The 22632-nt window shown below is 38.7% G+C and overlaps 1 protein-coding gene across 1 annotated transcript in view; it reads left to right on the forward strand.

Annotated features, from left to right (window-relative positions):
• MED13 (mediator complex subunit 13) overlaps positions 1-22632 on the forward strand; it is a 58959-nt gene that overhangs the window by 33291 nt on the left and 3036 nt on the right. The window contains exons 7-27 of the mRNA XM_059829133.1: positions 865-1027; positions 1331-1441; positions 3458-4141; positions 8127-8343; positions 9275-9359; positions 9726-9847; positions 11052-11142; positions 11314-11528; positions 11891-12087; positions 13309-14225; positions 15600-15767; positions 16838-17061; positions 17620-17809; positions 18343-18808; positions 19473-19692; positions 20319-20510; positions 20660-20883; positions 21338-21480; positions 21709-21867; positions 21963-22148; positions 22347-22495. Coding sequence (XP_059685116.1) covers positions 865-1027; positions 1331-1441; positions 3458-4141; positions 8127-8343; positions 9275-9359; positions 9726-9847; positions 11052-11142; positions 11314-11528; positions 11891-12087; positions 13309-14225; positions 15600-15767; positions 16838-17061; positions 17620-17809; positions 18343-18808; positions 19473-19692; positions 20319-20510; positions 20660-20883; positions 21338-21480; positions 21709-21867; positions 21963-22148; positions 22347-22495 — 5123 coding nt within the window. The remainder of the gene's footprint in view (positions 1-864; positions 1028-1330; positions 1442-3457; positions 4142-8126; positions 8344-9274; positions 9360-9725; positions 9848-11051; positions 11143-11313; positions 11529-11890; positions 12088-13308; positions 14226-15599; positions 15768-16837; positions 17062-17619; positions 17810-18342; positions 18809-19472; positions 19693-20318; positions 20511-20659; positions 20884-21337; positions 21481-21708; positions 21868-21962; positions 22149-22346; positions 22496-22632) is intronic.

Consider the following 22632-nt stretch of genomic DNA (forward strand, 5'->3'; position numbering starts at 1 on the left):
AGATGTTCTCTGTACAACTGACTTGTTACCAAAAATCACATTTCTTTAGTCATAAGTCTGTTGTAGTAAACCCAATCTTTATTGTTCAGTTGTGGGCAAAATTAGCTTGAAAGCTTTTGGAAGCTGCTGAAATGAAGAATGCTTTTGTACCTGAAGTTTTATCCGGTACTTCAAATTTCTGTGGTCAAGTTTTTGTTTTTTTTCTTCTCTGTGTGTGTTTGTGTGCATGTATGCATTCTGGCATAGCTTTATGAACCTTTTTGTGCATCTCAGTCATTAGTGAGCAAGGTGATGTTTTCAGCCTTTCTCACAGTCCAGGGAAGATTCTTTGTAGTTAAGTTTCCAGTAAGGCTGTGAACTGTGTATGAGTAGTAGTTATGGTAAACTGCTTTAAGTCAAAGCAGGTAAGGCTCACTGGTAGTTTCAGGTGGCTTTACATACAGTTCTTGTGCAGAAGAGGTTTTGTTTGTGTTTTCCCCCAAGGTCTTATGTTACCTCAGTTTAACCTTTTTTTTTAATAATACTGTTAAATTTGCTAACAGGTAGCTTTGTTCAAGTTTTCCTGATGTATGAGCAATGTTATTTTCTTTTTCAGGTCTATAGTTTCTTGGAAGATAAGAATAGCCAGCCCAGTTATAGTAGAAACATATATGGTGCTTTTTTTTTCCCCCCTTATGAGAGGGAACCGTGTTATAATAATTGGCTACTGTACCTAAATTTTCTATTTGTTTTTATTTCCTAACATTGAGTTAAGAAGTTACTTTTCTTCCCAAGATGTTCCTGTGGTGGTTGAATTGGAGTAATAGTAATTGTGAGTGTATCACCTCATTGCCTAAAACTATTTCCTCTGGTGCTGCTTTTCAGTTGACGCTCAATCTGCCCAGAAATGGGTGAAGTTTTCTTCAGTTTCTGATGGATTTATCTCTGACAGTACTAGCCATCATGGTGGCAAAATACCTAGAAAGCTAGCCAATCAAGTGGTGGACAGAGTTTGGCAAGAATGCAATATGAACAGAGCACAGAACAAGTACGTACTCATTTTGTGAAGCTAAAAACCCCATGGTATCCTGTGTGTTCATTGTAGAAAGTAGTTCTGTTACAGATGCTGTGACTGCTAGAATGTGCTTTACTCTTAGTAGAAAAACATTTTAAAAAAGTTAATTTGTTCCTAACTAGTAGTTTGTTTAGTTCTCAGTTTAATATGTTAGTAAAAGGCTATTTATAATTTCTTTGCTGAATCCTGTGTCAGAAAACTGCTCTTGAGGTTTGACAGCAGATAAGGAAAGAACATATGTTGATCCCAAATAACTCTCCTGATATTGAATCGTAGGAGGAAGTATTCTGCTACATCAAATGGCTTGTGTGATGAAGAGACAGCTGACAAGGTAGCATCCTGGGATTTTGTTGAAGCCACGCAGAGGACAAATTGCAATTGTTCGAGGTACAGTACTTGGCAAACCCTCAGTCCAACAATGTACATTGAGATTGAAGTGCTCAGGAGAGGGCTTGTGATGACTCCTTTAGGAGTAATTAAGCAATAGCTGCTTGTAGGAAAGCTGTAACAAAATTTGTATCTTGTATCCTAAATGTCATTGTAGGTCTTGAAACTCTGCCCAGTAAGACAATGCAGTTTCTATTCATGTGAATCATCTGAGTGGACCTACTGTCAGTTCAGTGACAATTCCTGAGTCTTGGGCTGGAATTCCTTAGGCCTGTGTATGGGTAGAAACAATCTCATGGGCAACTTTCTCGGGCTGCAATGGAAAGGGAATGCCTCTTTATTTAGGAATTAAGAACCTTTTCTAGAGGGCTGTGGCATGAGCCTTGAAGGAAGCAAGCTGTTAATCAACAGCAAGGTGATTGTAGCATTGTGTCTTGATGACTATGAAAAAAAAACAAACCTCAAACCTGCTTTACTTTTTGGGAAATACGGCATTCCATGGGAGGTTGTATATGAAACTGCTTTTCTGTGAGTTGATTGCCAGTATATGTTTTTATATTAGCTGGGGGGAAAAAAACTTCAAAAGTCAGGGGGAAAGTCTGGATTTAACTTCCAGTTTTTGTTACGACTTTTGTTTTGAAACTGTGCAATGACATGGACTGTTAATGCAGTTGTTTAGAATAAATGGAAACATTAATTTTGGTGAATTCTCAATTTCTGTACTTACGGCAGAATACTCATCTTTAGGTGACTGAAGTGTTGCAAAGGTTTAAACACTTTCTTTGATTTAAATATTACACTGATTACCTTGCAATGAATATTGGAATCTTAAAAAAAAAAAAATTTATGTCTAGAGGATGTAGCATTTTGAAAGAAATGCATTTTTTTCCCTCCTTTATTGAAATGGTTGGTTTAAGTTCTGGAGATACTTATGTTCTGAGAAGAGCTGGGAGATGGAGGAGGATTAAATATCCTGTTAAAGGAGAATTCAGATACGATAGTATTAGTTAAGAGAAAACAATCAATTAACTGTGTGAGGTGTGTATTAGAAATATGCAGTTCCCTAAAGAGAAATTGCAAAGACTTAAAACCCCTTACTGTTCTCTGTACTTTGAATTCTAAGTGGTGAAAAACATGTATCTTAGAGTCTAAAGTAAAAATAGATTTTGATACCTCTTACCTTTTATTCCTGCCTAATCCTGGTTTTTAATACAAATTGTATGCTTCTTAACTTTCCTAATGGAAGAGTGGCAAAGAATACCCAGGCACTAAGGATGTACGTGCAGTTCAATAGCTTCATCGTGAACATTTCATTCTAGACTTCAGTATTTCATGTCTCTTTCTGTCAGATTATCTAGAAAGTTGGCATTCTGAACTTCAAGATGAAATGTTTAAGTTCAAGTGCATTTATACTGGAAAAACTCTAACTGCATTAATGCAGTCAAGACATTGAGTTTTTCTTTTTTCCACACTTGCTAAATATGTATGTAAATAGCCACAAAAGCTTCAAATAGCTTTTGTAGGACTGAGCTTAACTTCTAGATTCTTGATGTTAATTTTCCACTCCTTAACCCATAGAGACTTGGACAGCACTATTGGTTAGGATTGATGCTTGAATTCAAGAAGCCATTCACTAATTCGTATGTTGTTCTACTGATTCATCAGTGTTGGCAGAAGTTAAAAGTGACAATGTGTTCATGTGACTATCTATTTCTGTTAAAAGCAGTTATAAAATACTGTCTTCAGTTATGAGGATTATGTGAGTGTTGGGCTCATAGGACAGCTTTTCCAGTTGTTTTTTTAAATGGTTTTCTAAAATCTTGCAATGCTACTCAAGTCATTCAAATTAAGTTATGGTCAGAAAGAGGCAGCTTCACTTCGGAATGGTATCAGTTTCAGACTTCTATAATGGGGTGTTTAATGGCTTAGAAGCACGTCCTTATCTAATGAAAAAGAACATGATAGACATATTTGAAAGATTAATGTGAAGTATTTTCCCCTATATTAATTCTGCAGGCACAAAAATCTCAAACCAAGAAATTCAGGTCAACAGGGGCAGGCACCACCTGTGGGCCAACAACAGCAAGCAGCTCCAAAGCACAAGACAAATGAGAAGCAAGACAAAGGGGATAAGCCACAGAAACGCCCTTTGACTCCTTTTCATCATCGTGTATCTATCAGTGATGATGTTGCCATGGAGGCAGATTCAGCAAGTCAGAGGCTTGTGATGACTGCACCAGACAGTCAAGTGAGATTTTCAAATATCCGAACTAATGATGTAGCAAAGACTCCTCAGATGCATAATGCTGAAATGGCAAATTCACCTCAGCCACCACCACTTAGTCCTCACCCGTGTGACGTAGTTGATGATGGGGTAGCTAAAGCTCCTTCTACTCCTCAGAGTCAACATTTCTACCAGATGCCAACACCAGACCCCTTGGTTCCCACAAAAACAATGGAAGACAGACTTGATGGCTTGTCTCAGCCTTTTCCAGCTCCATTTCCTGAAGTTATAGAGCCTACAATGTATGTTGGTACTGCAGTGAATTTGGAGGAAGATGAAGCTGATACTACATGGAAGTATTATAAAGTTCCAAAGAAAAAGGATGTGGAATTCTTACCACCTCAGCTTCCAACTGATAAGTTGAGAGATGATCCAGTAATACCTGCTGGACAGGAAAACGTAACATCAGTTACAGAGTAAGTAGTGCTTAATACTGTAGTAATAGCGTGAGAAAGTGAGGAAACTGAAAGGCCAAAGGCAGTAGTTTCTCGCTATAGGCAAGCTTGTCACTAAAGCATAATGTTGTCATCAGCTCGAGCGGTAATGCTGTGTGAGCGTAACTATCTGTGCTGTCAGTATACAAGAACACAATACTTGTGAAATGTGAGCACGAAGCACAGTCAAGTATGTAGTAAGACTTCCCAGCTTTTTCTCATTAGAACTCTGATTTAGCAGATGGCAATGAAGTTTATTTTCCTACTGTAAAATTAATCTGTAGCCAAATTATGCCTATCTGGGACTTAAAGTCCCAAATGAAAAAAAAAAAACCAACAACCCACAACTTTCTCATGTTAATACTTGCTTTCTTCATTATTTGAAGAAAGCATGCATGGTCTCGGCTGCGGGCTTACCCTGTTGAAGTTTCTTCTGCCTCAGTTCTGCTCTTGTCTTTATTCAGAAGAGCTCTTAGGTTTTGAAAGCTGGTCTTTAAATGGCTGATGGGAACAATGAGGAAGCTAATCTGGTTTCCTGGAAGATGTTAACTTTAATGTAGGCTGCAACTACTTTCTAATATCAGAAATTTCTCTTTGGAGCAAATAACTTAAACTGGTGTTCTTGCACATGGTGCATTCTCTCTGTGTTGTTCAAAAGGCTTAAGGATTTGAGGTTATCATTCAAAGAAAACAAGTGACTGGTGTGTCTGCTGTTACTGCTCTTGGACCTCAGATCATACAGGAAACTCTCGCTCATTAAACAAAGCTTGTCTAACTTGAAGAAATACTGAGACAGTCAGACTAGATCCTTGTTAGAACCTCAGCCTTTGAGCTACAGAAAATCTGAGAACATTTATTATTTTATTTTAGCATAAGCTAATATTGTCTTGAAATAAAGTATGTGTAGCCTATAGCTATTTAAAAAAAGGGTTTTGTTGAACAAATAGAATTTGTTTCTGAAAGCTAGTGTTATCTAGCACCAGGTTTTAAAATGTTCTACTCTGCCGTGCGTTTCAATCAGGTTAAAGGAATTGGTCACTTTTTTGATACTGCCTAAGCTTTGATAAATTATGGAGCTTAGAGGCAATGCAGGAGAAGAATAACAGTAGCGGTTTTAGTGTTAAAACTTACATTGATTGAGTCAGAGCAGGGGTAGCTGTTTGAGCTCTATTATACTGCAGAATGAATCAACATGGATTTTCTTTACCAGTGAAAGCAAAACCAAACTCCCCCCAAAAGACCACTACCACCAAAAAAAACCCCCCAAACTGCCACCAAACCAAAAAAACCCATAAGAACAAAAAACCTGAAACAAAACCACTTGGCCTTCTGTGCTGTGTCTCCTTTGCTGTTTTACTGCGTAAGAAATTCTTCCTGTCATCAGTCTTTTACAACACTTCCTTGTGAGGACATGCTGCAGGAAAGGGACGGTAATGGGAAGCAACAGGTGCTGACAAGGCTGTTAAAAGCAGTGTAAACTTAATATGATTGGGACCTGGATGCAGAGGTGACAAACTTTGGCTTAGGGTTGTGATCGAGGGATAAAAAAATGTATCTCAAATGCACCCAGAGTTGCCTCTATCAACTCACTTGCTCTTGATTATTTTTGGTTCCTTCCCCCCCCCCCCCCCCTGTTTAGGGGAAGGGAGATTTTTGATGTGACCAGTATCAAATTATTCAGGGCTTTTTTTTTGTTTGTTTAGGAGATGGTGTACTTAATTTGTGGTAGAAGAGTTGAAGCAGCTACTCACAAGACTGAAATTTTGTGTTGATTTTCTGTTTCATTGCTGGCAGTGGAAAGCCACTGATGGCAGTCATATTGACTTTGCTGCGTAGGAAAGCTGTGAGAAGAAGTAAATATGCTCTAGCTGTTGGTCTGTTCTTGTAGACATTTTCTTAGCCATGTCTTTTGTGTTCACTGTTCAAGAGTTTACATTAGCTAGTGCATGTCTCAACTCTTTTAAGATGTGCATTTATAGGATTTTTAGCACTTTTTTTGCCTCAAATTCATTTCAGCCAAACAGACAGATATGCTCTACTTCAAAATTTTCTTTTTTCTGTTCAAGACATGGTCTTTCCTTGTATGGCTTCTAGTTTGAGTTAACAACTTATTGAACTCCCTCCCCCACCCACCCCAAGTATCTGGCTATTAACTTCTCTTCCTTTTTGGTGGTCAAAAATACTGGAAGCTGCTGCTTGCTTTTGCTGTGTATTTTTCCTGGTGTTTAATTCCTTGTTCCTAGAAAGTCTTTCCCGTCTCTTTTTTTTTTTCTTTTTCCCTGGTGGTAATTTTTGCAGTATTTAAAAAAAGAGGAAATCCTCAACTCCATTGAGTACTACTCCAGGCATAAATGCCACGGTGCTTGACATGAAGCCATACCTGTTGCACTGTTGTCTGGGGTGGTCGTGCCTAACACAAGATTTTATTGAGCATGGATGGGTTTGACAATGTTGTTGGCTGTGAGGTGTGTCTTTGGAAAGCTTATTTCTAGGAAGTCTTTTGACAAATTAAAACTGTTTCTGTGTCCTTTCTCATACCATGTAGTTGACAGGGATGTACAGGGCAGCGAGGAGGACTCTGAGGAATCACCGTGCCTTTTTGTGTGCAGAATTTCTAGGTTGAAGTTTTGAGTTGTTCTGTATGATGCTTTTCTTTCTTTCTGGTCTCTCAGAGGAGAAATGTAAGCCTATCTTATTCTAAACCCCAGATTAGTGTCTGCATCTAGGCTGTCAGAAACAAGCCCTGCCAGTTGTGCAACACATCAGTTTCTTATGAGATACTATTTCCTTTTGGGTAGAGGCTTGAGAAGGAAAAGAACACATATGTTGGAACCTGTGTTTGAACTTGAAGTATCCCTCTGTATTCTTCTTCCTGGCAATGCCCCTTTTTCGTGTCGTGCATGAGACTTCTGTCAATGCTTCTTACTGGTCATTCTCTTGCTGTTTGGGAGGAAGAGGGTCTCGGAGCAAGAAGACATTGTGTACCTACATTAGTCTGACACTCCTGAAATACTTGTCCTGTTTGAAGGAATGCCTTCCTCACATGGTGCCCCTTTACAGCAGGATGCATAAAATAAAGTTTGTTTAGGGGCAGAAGAAAGAGGGGCATACCTATAGCTAATAATCATAACATAGTTTTCTACTTGCCAATATCTCTTTTTGCTGGTGCAGTGTTACATCTGTGAAACTAATAATCCTGATACAAAAACTTAATTTCTGTGTACTTACTAACTCCATTTTTGGCTCTAAATGTTAAGAAAAGAAAAATGGTGACAAAGGCAAATGCGTTTTTGTTATTCTCATTAGTAAATCAGATATTGGTGTGTTGCAAGCTTCATTTGTATTGATATAAGTGATACAAATGATTACTAAACATAGTGGCATTTGTGTGCTTTAGTAGTGGTTATTGCTTGGGCTTTTTGGATAGCCAGGCTTTGTGTACAACAGAGTGTTGATCAGTTTGTTTTAGAGACAGCCGGGTGTTGGGAGGGTTGGCATACTTTCTACATTTAAAGGAATTAAATGTTCAGGAGTTAGATTCTTAAAATATGGAAAACTCAGGTTTAATCACTTCTTTCTGGTCACTTGTTTGAACATGGATGGGGAATGGCAATGAGTAATTTTTAAACCTGGTGGGTTTCTTATAGTGAGTATAGTTTAATACGTTTGTACTTTATAAATGACAGCTACGACCTGGGATAAATTACTAATCTTAATCTGAATTGACAGTGCTTGAGGAGAGATGGGCAGAATGAATCACACTGCTGTATCTGATGTGTGTAAAGACGTTCTATTAAATGATTAATGATTTAATCTTTTTCCCAAAAAGTTTTCTGAAGCTGGGGTGGAAAGGAAGAAAGTAGGAAGGGAAGATGAAGTTTTTCTTGTAAAGGCTGCATGATAGCAAAAGTATTTCCACATAATAGATGATAAATAATATTGTGATTTTTATCTTTCTTCTGTTCAGATTAATGGTGCAATGTAGGAAACCTTTAAAGGTTTCAGATGAACTGGTGCAACAGTATCAGAGTAAAAACCAATACCTAGCAGCAGTAGCGACGGAAGCTGACCAGGAACCTGAAATCGATCCTTATGCCTTTGTTGATGGCGACGTGGAATTCTTATTTCCTGATAGTAAAAAAGATAGGCAGAACATTGAGAGGGAAGCTGGGAAGAAACACAAGGTGAGTAAAGGAGCAAGAATACAAATCAGTGATGAGATTAAAACAAATTGCTTTAGTCACCAAATATAATTTAAATCCTTCTCTCTGTATTTATAAATACATTAAAAAAAAAATTGTATTCTAGCAGAAATAATCAATTAAATTATGCAGCATGCCTCTAACTACACCTGAAATTTTTTGGCATGCTGGTGGTGCTATTGCATTAGGGTTTATGGCTTATGCTGGGAGAACACTGCTGGGTCAGAATAAAAAATCAATCTGGCTCAGTAGCCTTTCTGTAGAAACGGGTGATAGCAGGTGCTTGGGAAGAGAGGAAGAACAAGGCAAGTGCTCTGTTCATGTGTGGAAAGGTTTGGGGGTAGGTGAGGTGAACGCTGGCCAGTTGCCTGGACAGTGAATTTAATTTTTTTTTTTTGCGCTTTATCCAGTACCAACTAAATGAGGCTTCCACTTAAAAGTACATACACCCTCCAAAAAAGGAGAAAATATAACTGCGTTGGGAGCTTGTATATGAAATAAATTTGCTTATTAGGACTAGTTGTGTGTGTATGTATGCACTCCTGGTATCGAGAGTTTCATTCAGTAACTAGTGTAGTTAATGTATAGCACTTGATATCAAGTATTTTTCAATAAGGTGTTGTAGCAAGAATCCACAGCTTAGTTTTTGTGTGGGGGATAAATTTTAAAAGCAAGATTTACATTCTTATCTGTGCTCATCACCTGTGTGTTGCTAGCATGTTGTCTGTATTCCAAACCTCCTTCTACCTGAGCAGGTACCACTAACCAGACCCTCAGACTGCACCTTGCTGAGCTAGAAGGCTAACGAGAACCTGATACTTCTGATATGTACAAAAATTCCCACAGGCAGATAAAATGCTCCCTACTCCCCCCAATTAATTTAAGCAAACTTTTCTACCTTTTTTTTTAATAGGTTGAGGATGGGACATCTAGTGTTACAGTTTTATCCCACGAAGGAGAAGATGCTATGTCTCTATTTAGTCCTTCTGTCAAGCAAGGTAAAGAGACGGGGTTTTTTCCTCCTCTTAATTGTGCTCTATTAATGATCTTTTGAATAGTCAATAGATGCTCATAGGCTGTTAAGTTTTTACTTTATGGTTTGTATTTCCCTGTCCCTTCAGAATTAGGAATCTGCTTGGAACACATTTTCTTTGTTGCACCTTGCAAATAAATGTTAGCTATAAAATCCAAATGTTATAAAATTGAAGTGACCTCACTTACGTGTAAGATAGTTGAGTGGAACTGAGAACATACTTTCCTTCACACCCCGCGCCCCCCCCACCCCCCCAGCTGTGGAAATAGTTATTAAGATGTCTTTATTTTTTTAATGAATATGTTTTTGTAATGTTTGTTTTTCTTTATAGATGCCCAACGTATTGCTGCTCATGCTCGCACTGCATCAACTAGCCTGTTCCATGAAACAGACTTAGTGGTCTCTTATACTGACCTTGACAATCTCTTCAATTCTGATGAAGATGAACTAACAGTAAGTGGTGTGCAAAAGTAATGGCAGCTGCTAGACAAAAAACTGCAAGGAACAAGTGTGTCTTTTCGTGGTTTTGGGTGTGGGGTGGTTTGGTTTTTTTTTGGCATTTGTAGGAGAGGTTGCAAAACATGCATATAAGCAAGTACCGTGGCTCCTTTATAGCAGATGTACTGTTCTGGTTGACTCATACGATCATATTTTTGATACAAAGAAGCTTTGATCTCGTATCCTTACTCTCCAGATAGTATATGCTTCTTGAATATACCTTTAGTTATAACTTTACAGATTCAACAGTGGTACTAGTGCTCTTTTCCTATGGTCTAGGTTGTGTTTAACTAGTCAATAAAGGTAATACTGAAACGAAACAAAAACTTCTGAAAGAGAAGAGGCATTTAGACATGGGGACATTCTGTCAAATAAGCTGTTTCATTGCAGTAGCTGTTATATTGGAATAGTTTCTCTTGCAGTCTCTGATGGCTCTGAATCCATTATATTTCTAGTTTCTATTTCAATACTGTTTGTAATCAGTCGTGTCTTCTGAACTGTATTTTGCTCCATGCTTAATCTTAAATCCCCTTAGCCAGACAAAATGCCCATCAACTTTAATGGGAGCTGTAGCTGTGTAAGGGCTGAGGGATCTTAATAGCCATCAAAGGTCATCATTACATAAAGCAAGTGTATTTGCTCTTAAACATGAAGACTCTTGTTTTCTATAGACTTTAGTACTGTCTAAACATTGTAAAATATCTCTTGTTCTTCTAATTTCAACAGCTTTTCTTCCCTGTACCCCTTGTTCCAGGATTTGTGTTTCTCTATCTTTTCTATTCCTGTTCATGTGGTAACATCAGTCATGTTAGCATGGCTTTGGGAGTGTGTATGTTTTTTCTGATAGATTGTGGGCAGCCCTATTTAGCTTTTTTTAATATGTCTGCTAACAGGCTGAGAGTTATGTTATAACTGGTCTTTCATTTTAATGGCATCATGACTTGATGGGAGAGCATTCTCTGAGTTACAAGTATTAAGGGAGGACAAGTGTAACCCCAACTACTAGCATCGGGCTTCTTGATTTATTTTAATTTTTCTAAATATTATACAAAGTCTCAGCTTTGTATGTCCACTGCACATGAAGTTTCCTGTTAGCAGGAGATATGAACCATGTGGACATGTCTGAAGTGATTTTGTAAACACAACTTTTCTTTCTTAGCCTGGATCTAAAAGAACAGTGAATGGCGCTGATGACAAATCCAACTGCAAAGAGGCAAAAGCAGGAAATCTAGACCCACTGTCATGCATAAGTAAGCTTTATTTGTTTTTTCTAAATAGAATACTAGCTCTAAACATTGATTGCTAGTATGCTGTGGGCATTTGGAAACATATGCTTCATTTGCCCTACTGAAATTTCAAGACAAAGGAAATAACTTCAAAATGTTTTCATGCTCTAAAGCCTACTTCTAATCTGAAATTAGGCACTGCAGATCTCCATAAAATGTATCCAACTCCACCTTCATTGGAACAACATATTATGGGATTTTCTCCAATGAACATGAATAATAAGGAATATGGCAGTATGGACACTACACTTGGAGGAACGGTACTTGAAGGGAATAGCTCTAGTGTGGGAGCGCAGTTCAGAATTGAAGTAGATGAGGGTTTCTGCAGCCCCAAACCTGCTGAAATAAAGGTAGGTAGTGTTGATAGTCCTGATAAATGTTTTGGTTTATTACTTAATCCTGCATAGGAACTGTGGGAAATTAAGTACAATTTGTAACTTGTGTCCTGCATTATACTGGGGTAGGCAATGCACGTTCTAGTAAGTAGTACATAGTATTTTACCACTTAAACCTCAAGAAAGAGTAATACACAGTTAGCCATTAGTAAGCTTGAAGGAATGCGTTTCAGTAATTGTAGTTCATTGTTTGTTTTGTGTTGGCATATTGCTTTTTTGGAGAACCATGGGTGCGAATGTCACATTTTTTGAGAAGCATTTTAATTGCTGAAGTTATCTAATTTACATGCTGATGCTTTACCATGTCTAACTTCTAGGATTATTCTTACGTTTATAAACCTGAGAATTGTCAAGCTTTAGTGGGATGTTCCATGTTTGCACCACTGAAGACACTTCCCAGCCAGTGTCTTCCTCCCATCAAACTGCCAGAAGAATGCATTTATCGCCAGAGTTGGACTGTGGGAAAGTTGGATTTACTTCCTCCGGGACCTGCCATGCCATTCATCAAAGATGGGTATGACCTGCACTGCAAATGTTTAAGCTTTGTAAGGTGGTCAGTTATCCACACTACAGGAAGTACCCCTAAATTTTTTTTTCCTAATTCTATAATAAGAAATATTTCTGAAGACACACTGTGTTTATACAACTGACAAGAGCCTTTAAAAAAACCCCTTATGATTAAACCTTACTGTAAGAGACTGTTCTCAAATAGGTTCTTAACTCTGCATACACTTTATTTGTTGTCTCATTTAAAGGTTTCTTGGGGAAGCTTAATGGTGCAAGTCCAGTTTTAATAAGTAATGAAGATGGTAACAACGAAGATAAATGTAAACCTGGGACTTTTTTTTTTGCGGTGGTGTTGTAGGTACCGTAAGGGCTTAGTAGGTGGTGCTTCTGTTTCTTAAATTGTTTTCTTAAATAGCAGTAATCTCAGCTGTACTGGGACTAGGAAAACATTTCCTTTGATTGGAAGCTCTGTGCTCAGTGTGACATTGCCTGGTAACAGTAGTATTGCAGTAGGCATTTCTGTAATCTGCCTTTGGTAGTGATGGTCTTGCTGGCAGTTCTTCTTGAAGAACATATTTATTCTTTGTTCTCTTCTGCATTAGTAGCTAGTATAAATGGATTAGGCAATAAGAAGGCTATGTATTTGTTGATAAAATTACACGAATATTAAATCTTGGAGTAAATACTGACCTTGCTTCCATTAGGGTCGTTCATAAGCAGTATGTTTCCAGGTCACATTAGCCTTATAGGTCTTTGGAGATACTCAGCTGCTTAGGAAAGAAAATGTTAAATGTTTCCAGGTGATATTTTCCTTGTGAATCCAGCTGAATCTGCTGTTGATAGACCTGGTGTATTTTCTTAGTGTGTGTCAACACAACGTGTAAATAAAACATGAACAAAAAAGGTGTTCTTTAGACTCCATACAACCATAGAATTTATCATTTATTCTGACCACACTTGTTTTCTGGAAGCTTTGTGCAAAGGAAAAGACGAAAGGAGGAGGGGAAAGATTCTCTAACAGTGCTCAATGGGAGTCCTGCAAAGTCATTTAGAACAAATGCTCTTGAAGTTCCTTAGGGAAAGAAAATCTTGCTGTGGATTATGAAAGACTAGTTTAAAAAAGCAAATATTAATTAGGAAGGTCCTTCTTTAGAAATTTGAGACTTAAGCTTCAAAACCAGTATGTTGTGTACTTAAAGTATTTCCTTCTTCTTGTGGCTGCTATTAGTGATGGAAGCACTATGGATCAAGAGTACGGCCCTGCATACACGCCACAAACTCATACTCCGTTTGGGATGCCACCAAGTAGCGCACCTCCCAGTAACAGTGGAGCTGGAATTCTCCCTTCTCCTTCCACCCCTCGTTTCCCAACTCCTAGAACACCAAGGACTCCTCGAACACCTCGTGGAGCTGGTGGACCTGCAAGTGCACAGGGTTCAGTCAAATATGAGAACTCTGATTTATACTCACCAGCTTCCACACCGTCGACATGTAGACCGCTGAATTCTGTTGAACCTGCAACTGTGCCTTCCATTCCAGAGGCACACAGTCTTTATGTGAATCTCATCCTCTCAGAGTCTGTAATGAATCTCTTCAAAGACTGTAACTTTGACAGCTGCTGCATATGTGTTTGCAATATGAACATCAAAGGTGCTGATGTTGGAGTTTACATTCCTGATCCAACACAAGAGGCCCAGTATAGGTGTACCTGTGGTTTCAGTGCTGTTATGAATAGAAAATTTGGCAACAGTTCTGGACTGTTTCTTGAAGATGAATTGGATATTCTAGGACGTAATACAGAGTGCGGCAAAGAAGCAGAAAAACGCTTTGAAGCTCTCAGAGCTACTTCTGTTGAACATGGCAGTGGAGGACTGAAAGAACCTGAGAAACTGCCCGATGAGTTAATACTGTTGCTGCAGGATCAGTGCACCAACTTGTTCTCACCGTTTGGAGCAGCAGATCAAGATTCCATTCCCAAAGTTGGTGCAGTTAGCAACCTGGTACGTGTAGAAGAAAGGGATTGTTGCAATGACTGCTACTTAGCCTTGGAGCATGGACGGCAGTTCATGGACAATATGTCAGGAGGGAAGGTTGATGAAGCACTTGTGAAAACTACTTGCTTGCACCACTGGTCAAAAAGAAACGGTAAATATTGAAAACAGCTTGTATTTTACTTGTCCACCTATGAAATTTTTTTAAGGGTTTGTTTTTTGTGGTTTTCCTCTGTGAATACTGGAAACTTAAGACTGTTTTTCCACCTGCATGCTTGCATAAACTTCTGTTTTAATGGTGTTCAGTTTTACGTTCTGTGCTGGTACCATACACCAAGCAGAGTGTAGGCCTTGGCTACCATCAACTGTAAATTCCTAACGTAAATTTGAAGTGTAATGTAAGGCCCCAGTAACTGTCCACAACACTTCACTAGGCTTAGTCTTTTAAACCAGCTTTTGGTGACTGCATCTGCAGGGGCTCTGGGGAGTGAGTGTACATAGGACGTGTAGGTGGTTCAGATGGTGACTGTATTGTCAAGGCTACCGTGGTAGAGTTAAACAAGATTTATGATTCAGTTGGCTTCCCCCCCTTCTTTAAGGGGGGGCGGTAGTTTAATGGCATGTGTGGCAAATAAAGTATTATTGTAGCCTTCACCGTATGTTGGATCTGCCAGAGATCCTTGGGATTTTTCCTTCTAGGGCCTGACTTAATGATACACTGTCTCATGGAATACCCTTTATTGTATGTATTTGCATACTTTTCCTCTCAATAATACTCTTTTCAAGAAGCAACTCTAGCAGGGTGAATGGTGAAATATGAAACTTTGATAGCAGTTAGGTGCAATTCATAGTCATTAATGAGGAGGACTAACAGTAAAACACAGCTATGTTTCTGTGTATTGGTGGGGGATTAAGTTTAAAAGCCCAGGCTGTAGATAAATCAATGTTTTTCAGGCTCCCAGGAGAAGACCTTGGTATTTAGGATAAAAAGATGTGAAGTTACTTTTAAATGGAAGGCTATGAAATTATAGCCATACCAAATTTTGTGTTAGCTTTTTATTCTTAAACACTGTACATTAAATGGCATAGCGGTGGCAAGCTGATGAAATGGGCTGTGACTGAGGCTTCCCTCAACTTCTATGAAGTGAGCACTGGGTGGCAGTCTCCTAACCCTCCTTATTTGGAGGGAAAATCCTGTAGTTTAAGGCTTGTACAACTTGTTTGTAATTTCTTTTTTTTTAATTTTAGAGGTTTCCCCCCTTAGTTTAAATCATAAGATTTCAAGGAAAAAACTACAGAAAAAAAAATCCATCTGTGTTTTTTATAAGTGGCTAAGAGGGGAAGAGGGAGAACTCTAAATCTGTGTGCTTAACGTTTTATATCGTGGCCTTTGGGTGGCCTGCATGTATGTTTCAGAAGAGAGTGACTTTGTTTAAAACCAAGGTGGTTTAGGATTCTGGGTTTTTTGTGGAGGGCTTTATTTTACCCTGTTGTTGCAGTAGGCCTTGACAATTTTTTGTCCTTTCAGTTGTGGACGTGAGCATGCAGTGTTCCCAGGACATCCTTCGTATGCTCCTCTCGCTCCAGCCAGTTCTTCAGGATGCAATTCAGAAAAAGCGAACAGTCCGGTCTTGGGGTGTGCAAGGCCCCCTCACATGGCAACAGTTTCACAAAATGGCTGGCAGAGGCTCTTACGGTAAACTGCTGTCTGTTAATCTGTACTTGATCCCGCCACCAAACCTCAGTGTCTGGATGCTGTTCAGCCTATTGGAATTCTAAACAGCATTTGACCTTTCTTCAAACTAACAAAAGCTATTAGACAGGGGAGAATTCTTCTCTTTAGAAAACCAGAAAATATTTATATTCTTTAAAACAGTAAATGAATTAAAGATATGTGTATTTAAAATTAACAGCTTCAGTTGCACTGTTTATATACACCTGACACCTCTCCAAGTGAGGGACTGAAATTGCAAAGATGGATTTAATGTTAAAAACAGTAATTGCTCTGTTTTTTTACTTAAAAGAATTACTCAAATTACTCTAAAAACAGCGTGGTTAGAAATACTAGCTTTGAAATGCTTGAAAAAGTGTGCTTTATTGCTCAGTAGTTTCAGAACTATGTTGAAGATCTGAGGTTATCCAGTATGTTGTCTATGATAAATATTTGGAGTGGCCAACACGTGATGCACATTTACAGATACAAGGTAAATTTTGTGCACTCAAGATTTAAACTGACTTCATTAGCATATGAGATTGATTTACCACTATGTAGAAGAGTGACCTTTCACCAGCAAATCTTTTGTAGCTATATTTAGAACATGGTAATTATACATTTAGGGTACATGTAAATGCATGTTTTTAAATTGTGGTTTGGTGGTTTTTTTTTCCTTTTGTTGTCCTTTACGCATCTGCTTAGACTATTTACGTTTCTTCCACCTCTTTTTGATCAGTCTGTGGGGGAGGCTTCCTGGACAGTAAAGATCTATTCCTGATTGTCTATATACTGATAGAAATATTAAAACAACTGTGGAACTTCTCCTTGAGGCCCTGAGAGATTTCAAATAAAAAAAAATAGCTGAGGCTTTTTTTGCAGAGGGTTGGATCATACATGCAGGTTTTTCATTTGTATCTGTTAAAATGAGAACCATTCCATTTATAATCAGTGCTACTTCCTGTTAGGTGCTGGGAAGGCTAGTGTCTTTTTCTATTCATGTTAATTTTAAGCTTTCTGCTTAATATATTGCAAAATGTGTCTTGCTTTTCCAGGAACGGATGAGTCCCCGGAACCACTGCCAATCCCAACATTTTTGTTGGGATATGATTACGATTTTCTGGTGCTGTCTCCATTTGCTTTGCCGTATTGGGAGAGGCTGATGTTGGAACCTTACGGATCTCAAAGAGATGTTGCGTATGTTGTGGTGTGCCCTGAGAACGAGGCTCTGCTGAATGGAGCAAAAAGCTTCTTTAGGGATCTGACTGCAATATACGAGGTACATTATTTATGGCAGTTAGCAGTGAAATGGATTTTTGAAAGACTGTTTCTAATACATACTCATAAGTACTTATCAGGCTTGTCTCAGATGATGTAAACGCTTGCACAGAATGCTGTCTCGGAAAGCTGCTAGAAAGGATTTTAGGAATGGGCACTTGGAAGATGAGGGCTGTTCATGCTGCTCACCGTTCCTTTTAGTAATACCTGTTTTGAGAGTCTTTATCTGATAAACGCCACTCAGCGGTAAAACTATGTATTACCACTTTAATTGTTTTAGCTGCATTTAATTAATTAAATGCATGTATTACTTGGATTGTGATTAAGATTAGAGTAGATGATGTAGCAACCTGTTTTTCTTGCATTTAGAAAAACCTGAAAATAAACGATAAAATCACTATTAAATATTTCATACCGGTGTAGTATTCTGGAATTAAATGTTACTTTGGAATATCCTAACTAAACTATGAGTTCTCATATGCTCCTTTGTGTGATATTTAACGGTTTTTAAGGCTTACAAATTGCTTATTTTGCATCTTCTATTTTACTTTCTTTGCAGTCATGCAGGCTTGGTCAGCACAGACCTATCTGTAAGTTGTTGCCTGATGGGATCATGAGAGTTGGACCTACTGCTTCAAAGAAACTTTCTGAGAAGTTGGTCACAGAATGGTTCTCACAGACAGCTAATGCCAACAATGAAGCATTTTCCAAACTCAAACTATATGCCCAAGTTTGCAGATATGAGCTGGGTATGAAATTTTTTTTTAGCATTTCTTATTTCATACAATTACAACTTACTCCATTCCAGTAGAGGAGAAGAAATCATTGCATTTATTCATTGAGTCTTATTGTTTGTTGCAGTTTTCTGGTTTTAAGCTTGGGGGGGGGGGGGGGGGGGCGGAAATCCAAACCTCCCATATATTTAGATACGTGCTACAATGGCTTCTAACCATCTAGCAGTATCTTCAGGGAACGGCAGTGTTGCTGCCTGACAGGGACTTCGGTTGTCTTTTTGTATTGGTGACTTAAATTCTGAAGCAGTGATTTCTAGCAGTTCAACATAGCTGAAAAAAAATTTATTTTTAAAATCGATTTCTGGATATTCCTGAAAGAGCCTTATGAGAATACTAGAATTTGAAAATTTCATACAGGTATTTTAATTTGAGAGGAAAAATGTATGCTAAGGGCTTGCTCTCCGTTTTATTAAAACTATAGACTTACGTAGATGAAGTATGCTTAAAAAGGGCTGCAACATAAAACGTATGGTTTTTTCTGGTTTTAGGTCCTTATCTTGCTTCTCAGCCTTTGGACAATTCTTTACTTTCCCAAACAAATCTGGTCCCTCCCTCCAGCCAGCCAGCCTCTGCTCTGCCCCCAGCGACAGCTAATGCTGGAAATCCTAACACTCCATCGTCTGCTCCTGCAGCTCCCACCAGTAGTACTATGACAGCAACATCAAACAGTGCCATGTCTTCTGCAGCTACTACAGCTAATTCAACGTTGACTACCACTGCCCCATCATCCTCTTCTGCCAATATAGGCAGTGGGATACCAACAAGCAAGCCTTCTTCATTTCCGCCTTTTAGCAGTATGAACAATACCACTTCTGCCTCCTTGCCCACTCAGGCTGCAGCAGTCCAAAATGGGCAAACAGGAGGACAGCAGCAACAGCCAACACTGCAAACAGCAGGGATGTCTGGAGATACTACTTCAGCGCCTGCACAGCCCCATCCAGAGGTTTCTGAAAGGTAATGAACTGCAGAGTCAAACCTGCTTCGGCTAAAAAAAACCAAACCCTCAGCTCAACTAATGTGAACCTATTAATGCTGCTCTTGTCCCCTCAGTAAAAATCTTAAATTTCTTTTCTAGTCACCAGGCTGTTTTTCAGGGAGAATGACAGTTTGTTCATGGTGGAGCTGAACCTTTTGGTTCCAGTCTTAGCTGCAGTTCTAATTGTATCTCAGTGTCTGCTGTGGTACAAAAATAAACTTTCTCTTTCTTCTCTCTCTAAGAGAAAAAATTCACCAAACTACTCACTTCTATACTTTAAAGGGGGGAGGGAATAGATAACTGGCACAATCTTAAAGTTCTACTTTATGTTATCGAAGTTATAGTAGCAAAGACAGCTCTTACTGAGAGACTGACCTTGTGGGTAGTCTTGTTCCCCAGTTGAAGCAATAGAACTAAGTGCTGTTGAGCTTCTGTAATAAAGAAGGCTAAAGAAAAGACAAGTAATACTGAGTTGCTGATAAGCTCACATACAAAAATGAAATAAAAAGACTGGGTTTTACGCCACAGTTGACTCAAAGGTCTTTCAGATTAATATTTGACAATTAGATCTTAGTTTTAAAGTAAAAATAAATCATTATAAAACTCAGCTCTTTGTAACTGGTTTCAAAATTTCATTTCCAGCACTATGGATCGTGATAAAGTTGGAGTCCCTACAGATGGAGATTCACATGCTATCACCTATCCACCTGCCATTGTAGTTTACATAATTGATCCTTTTACATATGAAAAAAAGGATGAGAACAGTAGCTCATCTAGCTTGTGGACACTTGGACTTCTGCGCTGCTTTTTAGAGATGGTTCAGGTTCTCCCTCCTAACATCAAGAATATAATTTCTGTGCAGGTAAGCCAACACTTAGAGAAACACACCGAACAAAGTATCTTTTGGCTTTGGCTGTATTTTGGAGGCGATAACGCCCTCAAGGTGAAAGTTTCATTTACTTTGTAAACATTACTTACAGTTCTACAGCTGTTAAATCATTAAGATTATAGTTTTTAGAGCAGTTTGGGTGTTACTAACCAAAGCCAAATCCTGTAGTAGATTCCAAACTCATCAGTCTTCACTCCGAGGAAATGTAGTGGCCCACTCCAATAATGAGTGAAGTATAGGAAAGCTGCTTGTCCCATCACTGGAATCTGTGCTGGCAGCCTGACCCTTCCTGATAGACATCCAACTGTAATGCTGTCAGCAGCTGCAAAACTAGTTAACAGAGGGCATCTTTCTGGAGGAATCATTAAGATTCTTTTCTAAACAAATTCTTTTTTCTTTGAAGAAAACTTCAGTGAGAGTAATTTCTTGAAGTCCCACATAGCCTTGGAAGAAGTGGCAGGAGATATCCAAGAACCAGAGAAATTTGCTTGCAAAGTAAAATTCTAAAAGCAGCGTACCCAAATACTATCTCAAAAGCCATTTAATCTAATGATGAAACAGTAATTTTTTTCCCCCCCCCCCTCTGTAATCTGTTCTAGATTGTCCCATGTCAGTACCTTCTACAACCTGTGAAACATGAAGACCGGCAGATTTACACTCAGCATTTAAAATCTTTGGCATTTTCAGCTTTTACTCAGTGTCGGAGACCTCTTCCAACTTCCACCAACGTGAAAACGTTAACTGGCTTTGGCCCAGGTTTAGCCATGGAAACTGCTCTTAAGAGCCCTGATGTGAGTGTTGTTAATGTGGTTGTCTTAATACGCAGATTAGAGAAATGTCCCTGTTTATTAAATCACTGGTGTCTTTCACGTTAACTAGCTGGAGTTCTTAGGAATAATTGCTTCCCAAAACTTCATTGTCTGTTCTGTCTTCTTTGTAGAGACCTGAGTGTATTCGACTATACACCCCTCCTTTTATACTGGCTCCTGTAAAGGACAAGCAAACAGAACTAGGAGAAACATTTGGAGAAGCTGGCCAGAAGTATAACGTACTTTTTGTAGGCTACTGTTTGTCTCATGATCAAAGATGGCTTCTTGCATCCTGTACAGATCTCTATGGAGAACAGTTAGAAACTTGCATAATTAATATTGATGTACCAAACAGGTAAGAACGGAACTGCTAAATTAATTTTTGGCATGTATGTCTCTCTTCATTCCCCTGAAGAAACAGTTTGTTTATGATGCTGGAATAACTGACTTTTGTAGACTCACTATCTTGCAAAACTAGCTAAAGCAAATGGATATTTTCCGTATTATGTGCATGTTGTTTTGAGTTAAATTTCTACAAGAACGTTACTTGGTTTCATGTGATTCTTGAGTGTTTTTGTATGTGTGTTCATACTCCCACACACACTTACTGGCTTTTGATGTCAGTGTTAGAATGTGATTAATTAAAAAAAACCCAAACAAACCAAAGCTGCAACTGATGTACTACAATAGTAACATTTTGGGGTCCTGTGAATGTTCAGGTTAATACAAATAGGAAGTTCCAAATGTGGCAATAAAAATTTCTTGCAGATGGGTTCTAGCTTTATTTTTCCCTTCTTTCCTAATTCTAGAGCTCGCAGGAAAAAGGGCTCTGCCCGCAGACTTGGTCTTCAGAAACTCTGGGAATGGTGCTTGGGACTTGTGCAGATGAGCTCTTTGCCATGGAGAGTTGTAATAGGCCGTTTAGGAAGAATAGGACACGGGGAATTAAAAGGTAACGTTAGCATTTTTAGAGTCTAAAACTTGACTTGAAGCTTTCATTTTTCAATAACATGAAGTGTCTCTCCCTGTTTCTGGAAGAAAGCCTAAATAATTTAGAGTTCCTTTGTGTATTCGAAACTAAACGGATGTGAAGTTTGCACCACACGCTATTATATGTAAAGTATGTATTCTTCAGCAAGCACTGTTCTTCTAGACAAACCTATATCCTTTACATCCTCAGACTGGAGTTGTTTGCTGAGTCGCCGAAACCTTCAGTCCCTTAGCAAGAGACTAAAAGACATGTGCAGAATGTGTGGTATCTCTGCTGCAGACTCTCCCAGCATTCTCAGTGCTTGTTTGGTGGCAATGGAACCACAGGGGTCCTTCATTATCATGCCAGGTATTTGAGAATATCTCTCTTTCTCTTTTTTGGCAAGAAAACTAATAGTTCGGGTTTAGCAAAACTAAGGAAAATACTTGATTTCTCTTCCAAAGATTCTGTATCGACTGGCTCCGTATTTGGACGCAGCACCACTTTAAATATGCAGACGTCTCAGCTGAATACCCCACAGGACACATCATGCACTCATATACTTGTGTTTCCCACATCTGCATCTGTGCAAGTCGCATCGTCAACTTATACCACTGAAAACTTGGATCTGGCCTTTAACACAAACAATGGTTAGTAGATTGGATTTATTCTTGTTTTAAAAACAAACCAACCAAAAAGCCCCTTGTCACTCCCCCTATAATAAGAACAAGCCTGTTTATTCTAATGAACCACAAGATTAATACGGCAAATCACTTGATTTCGGAATGTGTTGTCATATCCTGTACATAGGGAAACTATAGAATTCACTGGTCTTGTTCTTTTTCGAGATGGAGCAGATGGAATGGGAATCTTTGACTTGTTAGACACTGGAGATGATCTTGATCCTGATATTATAAATATTCTTCCTGCATCCCCTACTGGATCCCCTGTACATTCTCCAGGGTCCCACTACCCCCATGGAGGTGATATGGGCAAGGTAACTATTAGAGTAAATACAGTTGTGTGTGTATGTGTGTGTCTTGTTTGTTTTTCTCTATCTGCTGATTTCCTTTTGTGGAATGAAAGGTTCCTATGAAATGTTTTGAATCAATTGGATATTGGATTGTCTTTGCA

This window comes from Gavia stellata, chromosome 25, assembly GCF_030936135.1.
Source record: "Gavia stellata isolate bGavSte3 chromosome 25, bGavSte3.hap2, whole genome shotgun sequence".
Taxonomy (NCBI): domain Eukaryota; kingdom Metazoa; phylum Chordata; class Aves; order Gaviiformes; family Gaviidae; genus Gavia; species Gavia stellata.